General features: G+C 56.0%; 1 protein-coding gene across 1 annotated transcript in view; it reads left to right on the forward strand.

The window, feature by feature from the left end:
* Positions 1-6000, forward strand: part of rg (A kinase anchor protein rugose) — a 102776-nt gene extending 96776 nt beyond the window's left edge. Inside the window, exons 23-25 of the mRNA XM_028311687.1 lie at positions 654-850; positions 3391-3542; positions 5258-6000. Coding sequence (XP_028167488.1) covers positions 654-850; positions 3391-3542; positions 5258-5348 — 440 coding nt within the window. The 3' untranslated portion in view covers positions 5349-6000. The remainder of the gene's footprint in view (positions 1-653; positions 851-3390; positions 3543-5257) is intronic.

The raw sequence follows: 6000 nt of genomic DNA on the forward strand, positions 1-6000 counted from the left end.
GCGCACACACACACACACACACACACACACACACAAACACGCCCGAGCCGTGCGTGACGCCCACCGGGCACTACACACACATTTACATTAGCCTACGCTACAGGTAATACGACGTCGGCGATAAGACCGCTGTCTGGAATTTTGGGTGCAGCGGGGCGGCGGCGGCGTGGCAGCTGCAAGATTTTTTGCGTAAACAAACTCAAATAGGCCTTCGAGAACAGCGACGCGGCAGCGAGGCAGGAGCGGGCGACAAGCGGAGTGCATTCTGTCTAAAGCTTGCCGCGCGTAATTATGTTGCTGTCGCGCTCGCACACTCACTGCGGGCGCCCGTCGCACAGTCGCGACAGCAATATAATTACGCGCGAGCGATAAGGATGGGTAGCTTGGGGTCATTGGACAAAATTCTACGTGCTCACGGACCAGGCTTTAGTGGTGACCTAGGAATAAATTTGTCATTTCGTTAGCGAATATAAACAATCACCTTGACGACACAACGGCGCCGCGTGTTTGAGTTTCCGCGCTGCCGCCATGCCGTCGTCGTACGTTTTCTAACCTATTTTGTGTGGTAAATAATACATTTATTATGTGTGAGGGCGTCTCACGATATAATCCTAGCCTGCCTATATTATAATATCACCCTATCTCCTTCACAGACGGCCCGGTGCTCATCCACACGACATTCGGCGAGGTGCTTCGCGCACTGGCAGCGCCGGACGAAGGCTGGCCGCCGCAGCAGCTGGCCCTGTCGCGCGAGGGACTGGTGGTGGTGGCGTATGCGCGCGGGCACCTTGCCGCATACACGCTGAACGGCCGCCGGCTGAGGCACCACACGCATAATGACAACTTCCAGGTACTACAGCTAGGTAACAGCAGCGGAGCTAGGTGTCAACAGCAACGGAGCTAGGTGTCAACAGCAGCGGAGTTAGGTGTCACCAGCAGCTGAGCTAAGTGTCAACAGCAGTGAGGCTAGGTGTCAACAGCACTGAGCTAGGTGTCAACAGCAACGGAGCTAGGTGTCAACAGCAGCGGAGTTAGGTGTCACCAGCAGTGGAGCTAGGTGTCATCAGCAGCAGACAGGTGTCACCAGTGGCGAAGCTAGGTGTCAACAGCGACGAAGCTAGGTGTCACCAGCTGTGGAGCCAGGTGTCACCATCAGTGGAGCCAGGTGTCAACAGCGACGGAGCCAGGTGTCACCAGTAGCGGAGCCAGGTGTCACCAGTAGCGGAGCCAGGTGTCAACAGCAGCGGAGTTAGGTGTCACCAGCAGTGGAGCTAGGTGTCATCAGCAGCAGACAGGTGTCACCAGCGGCAAAGCTAGGTGTCTACAGCGACGGAGCTAGGTGTCACCAGCAGTGGAGCTAGGTGTCACCAGCAGTGGAGCTAGGTGTCACCAGCAGTGGAGCTAGGTGTCACCAGCAGTGGAGCTAGGTGTCACCAGCAGGGGAGCCAGGTGTCACCAGCTGTGGAGCTAGGTGTCACCAGCAGTCGCGCGAGGGACTGGTGGTGGTGGCGTACGCGCGCGGGCACCTCGCCGCATACACGCTGAACGGCCGCCGGCTGAGGCACCACACGCATAATGACAACTTCCAGGTACTACAGCTAGGTAACAGCAGTGGAACTAGGTGTCAACAGCACTGAGCTAGGTGTCAACAGCACTGAGCTTGGTGTCACCATCAGTGGAGCCAGGTGTCAACAGCGACGGAGCCAGGTGTCACTAGTAGCGGAGCCAGGTGTCACCAGCAGTAGACCAAGGTGTCACCAGCTGTGGAGCTAGGTGTCACCAGCTGTCTCGCGAGGGGCTGGTGGTGGTGGCGTATGCGCGCGGACACCTCGCCGCATACACGCTGAACGGACGCCGGCTGAGGCACCACACGCATAATGATAACTTCCAGGTATAGTCACTAATACTACAGCTAGGTAACAGCAGTGGAGCTAGGTGTCACCGGAAGCTGAGCTAGGTGTCAACAGCAGCGGAATTAGGTGTCACCAGCAGTAGACCAAGGTGTCACCAGCTGTGGAGCTAGGTGTCAACAGCAGCGGAATTAGGTGTCACCAGCAGTAGACCAAGGTGTCACCAGCTGTGGAGCTAGGTGTCAACAGCAGCGGAATTAGGTGTCACCAGCAGTAGACCAAGGTGTCACCAGCTGTGGAGCTAGGTGTCACCAGCTGTCTCGCGAGGGGCTGGTGGTGGTGGCGTACGCGCGCTGGCACCTCGCCGCCTACACGCTGAACGGCCGCCGGCTGAGGCACCACACGCATAACGACAACTTCCAGGTACCACGCGATACTACAGCTAGGTAACAGCAGCGGAGATAGGTGTCGCTAGTAGCGGAGCTAGGTGTCAGTTGCAGCGGAGCCAGGTCTCAAAAACGGCGGAGCTAGGTGTCATCAGCAGCGGGGCTAGGTGTCACCAGTAGCGAAGCCAGGAGTCAACAGCAGCGGAGCCAGGAGTCAACAGCAGCGGAGCCAGGTGTCAACAGCAGTGGAGCCAAGTGTCAACAACAGCGGATGGCCCGGTGCAGCGGGGTTATTCCGAGAGGTAGCGAGAGCTCCCTGTATACTCTCGCATTCTGCCTGTCTCGTGATCTCTCGACGAACTCTCGGTGAGAGTGTACTACCGCGCATGCGTTTCTACACGCGCAGCAGGGGGCGTGTTAGTTTGATAACGCCTAAGTGTGTTTTAATTAGATTTTCGAATTAGAGCAAATAAAAAAAGGAAAAGAAAGAAAGAGCTACCACAGACATCTCTGTTGGCGGAGAACGGCGCGGGTTAAGGTTCAGCCCGCGTCAGCTATCCGTGTACCCACGCAAGCGTAGACCTTTAAACTACACTGGTCATCACAAAAATCGGCCCACCTACGTTTTACAGGAAAACTCGTTTCTACTGACACATTCATGGTTCCCCAACAATATTGGTGTTATTTGAAAGCCCAATAAATATCCTTAAAGAAAAACACATTTAATTTCTTAATAAATAATTAACATACACCATAAATGTGACTTGAAAAAATACCTCAGTTTGGGCTCACCTCTGGGATCAATTAGACCAATTTTTATGGTTATAAAACCAAATAATGATCTCACGTGTTCTCTTTAACAGATGGACAGCGATTAATCCCAACTTAACTGTTTTATAGCCATAAAAATTGGCTCAAGCGTAACTACCTATTTTTTGAAGAAGTGACTCTGGATTACACTACAGACACATTTTTGGGGTAAAACCTTTCCTTTAATGAAATGAAGTTTAGATCTAGGCTTTTAAATGGTGCCAATATTGGTGGGAAGTAGGAATGCATACGTTTGAAAGTGCTTGTCGCGGGAGGGTCGATTTTTGTGATGACCAAAGACCAGTGTATATTGTACCGTTTCTAATGTGTTTCCTTACTCGCAGTGCCTGGCGCTGTCCCGCTGCGGCGAGTACCTGGTGTGCGGCGGCGACGCCGGCGTGGTGGAAGTGTGGCGCGCCTTCACGCTGGCGCCGCTGTACGCCTTCCCGCCGCTCGGCGCCGCCGTCTGCTCGCTGGCGCTGTCGCACGACCAGAAGTGAGTCTCTCCTGCGTCAGTCCCCTGCAGACGCTGCGTGTGGAGGTGTGGCGCGCCTTCACGCTGGCGCCGCTGTACGCCTTCCCGCCGCTCGGCGCCGCCGTCTGCTCGCTGGCGCTGTCGCACGACCAGAAGTGAGTCTCTCCTGCGTCAGTCCCCTGCAGACGCTGCGTGTGGAGGTGTGGCGCGCCTTCACGCTGGCGCCGCTGTACGCCTTCCCGCCGCTCGGCGCCGCCGTCTGCTCGCTGGCGCTGTCGCACGACCAGAAGTGAGTCTCTCCTGCGTCAGTCCCCTGCAGACGCTGCGTGTGGAGGTGTGGCGCGCCTTCACGCTGGCGCCGCTGTACGCCTTCCCGCCGCTCGGCGCCGCCGTCTGCTCGCTGGCGCTGTCGCACGACCAGAAGTGAGTCTCTCCTGCGTCAGTCCCCTGCAGACGCTGCGTGTGGAGGTGTGGCGCGCCTTCACGCTGGCGCCGCTGTACGCCTTCCCGCCGCTCGGCGCCGCCGTCTGCTCGCTGGCGCTGTCGCACGACCAGAAGTGAGTCTCTCCTGCGTCAGTCCCCTGCAGACGCTGCGTGTGGAGGTGTGGCGCGCCTTCACGCTGGCGCCGCTGTACGCCTTCCCGCCGCTCGGCGCCGCCGTCTGCTCGCTGGCGCTGTCGCACGACCAGAAGTGAGTCTCTCCTGCGTCAGTCCCCTGCAGACGCTGCGTGTGGAGGTGTGGCGCGCCTTCACGCTGGCGCCGCTGTACGCCTTCCCGCCGCTCGGCGCCGCCGTCTGCTCGCTGGCGCTGTCGCACGACCAGAAGTGAGTCTCTCCTGCGTCAGTCCCCTGCAGACGCTGCGTGTGGAGGTGTGGCGCGCCTTCACGCTGGCGCCGCTGTACGCCTTCCCGCCGCTCGGCGCCGCCGTCTGCTCGCTGGCGCTGTCGCACGACCAGAAGTGAGTCTCTCCTGCGTCAGTCCCCTGCAGACGCTGCGTGTGGAGGTGTGGCGCGCCTTCACGCTGGCGCCGCTGTACGCCTTCCCGCCGCTCGGCGCCGCCGTCTGCTCGCTGGCGCTGTCGCACGACCAGAAGTGAGTCTCTCCTGCGTCAGTCCCCTGCAGACGCTGCGTGTGGAGGTGTNGTCTGCAACGGGGAAGGCTGTCTGGCACGGGGAAGGCTGTCTGGCACGGGGAAGGCTGTCTGCCATGGGGAAGGCAGTCTGGCACGGGGAAGGCAGTTTAGCAGGGGGAAGGCAGTCTAGCAGGGGGAAGGCAGTCTAGCAGGGGGAAGGCAGTCTAGCAGGGGGAAGGCAGTCTAGCAGGGGGAAGGCAGTCTAGCAAGGGGATGGAAGTCTAACATGGGGAAGGCAGTCTAGCACGGGAAATGCAGTCTAGCACGAAGAAGGCAGTCTGGCACGGGGAAAGGCAAATCATTAGAGTTCGACTTCCCTCAGCAGCGGATGACAGGAGGTGACAAAACAAAGATTTGATCNGTTTGATCCAGCCTAAGATACTTAAAATTAATAACAAGATAAAGGACTCACAATTTCTAGAGGGAGCTGGTGATCGGCCATGTCTCTCCGCCTTCAGTATGCCCGTGGATACGGGCGTGGCGTGCCTTAAAACATTCATACGTGACTTGATCTCTTGCGTACCGTAACACCTTCAAGAACTCGATCTCTTTGCGTACCTTAAACAAACAAAAAATGCTTAAAAACTCATCTCATATTTCCAGATTCCTACTAGCCGGCCTGGAGAACGGCTCGCTGGTGGTGTTCCACATAGACTTCAACCGCTGGCACCACGAGTACCAGCAGCGCTACTGAGTGCGGTGCCCCGGCTGCGCCTGCCGCTACGTGCAGCTGACGCGCGTCTGACGCCCGACGACCTCGCCTGGTGCCCGACGACCCTCAGCCACTATGTTAGTGCGGCGCCACTGAACTCCGGGTCCCACGAAGCAGCGATGTAAAATAGTCCCGCGGATTTTTGGGGAACTAAAATATAGGGTGGGGAGGATAAGTTGGCAACTGAACATAGACCCGATATAATTGGGACAAATGCTAAAAATATTTACAAATAATTTTTGTTTTTACTCATTTAATATGCTTTGTTTGACTTGCTACTCTAAAAATGACGAATTAGTCTTGGAAAAAAATTAATTTCAACTTAAAAGCATGGTCTGAATTCACAATGAAAATTGCCAACCTGTCCCTTTCACCCTGTACGATAATTGACAGTAGTACAGATATAGCTAAGGGGAGACTTCTTTCGTGAGAAAAACTATAGAATATCCACGGAAGATGTCCCACAAATATAGAGCAATGTATATTACAGTTAGTCTCGTGTAGACGGCAAAGGGACTTCTTCAAAGGAACTGGGGACTGGCAGCTATGGCGCCTCTATGCTCGACGATTTGTGAAACCAACTTTATCAAATTACCATCTGAACTTGTAATTAACACATCAATTATGTATTCCT

The sequence above is a fragment of the Ostrinia furnacalis genome, unplaced genomic scaffold (genome assembly GCF_004193835.3).
Source record: "Ostrinia furnacalis isolate ACB-3 unplaced genomic scaffold, ASM419383v2 OfSCF3542, whole genome shotgun sequence".
Classification (NCBI taxonomy): Eukaryota; Metazoa; Arthropoda; class Insecta; order Lepidoptera; family Crambidae; genus Ostrinia; species Ostrinia furnacalis.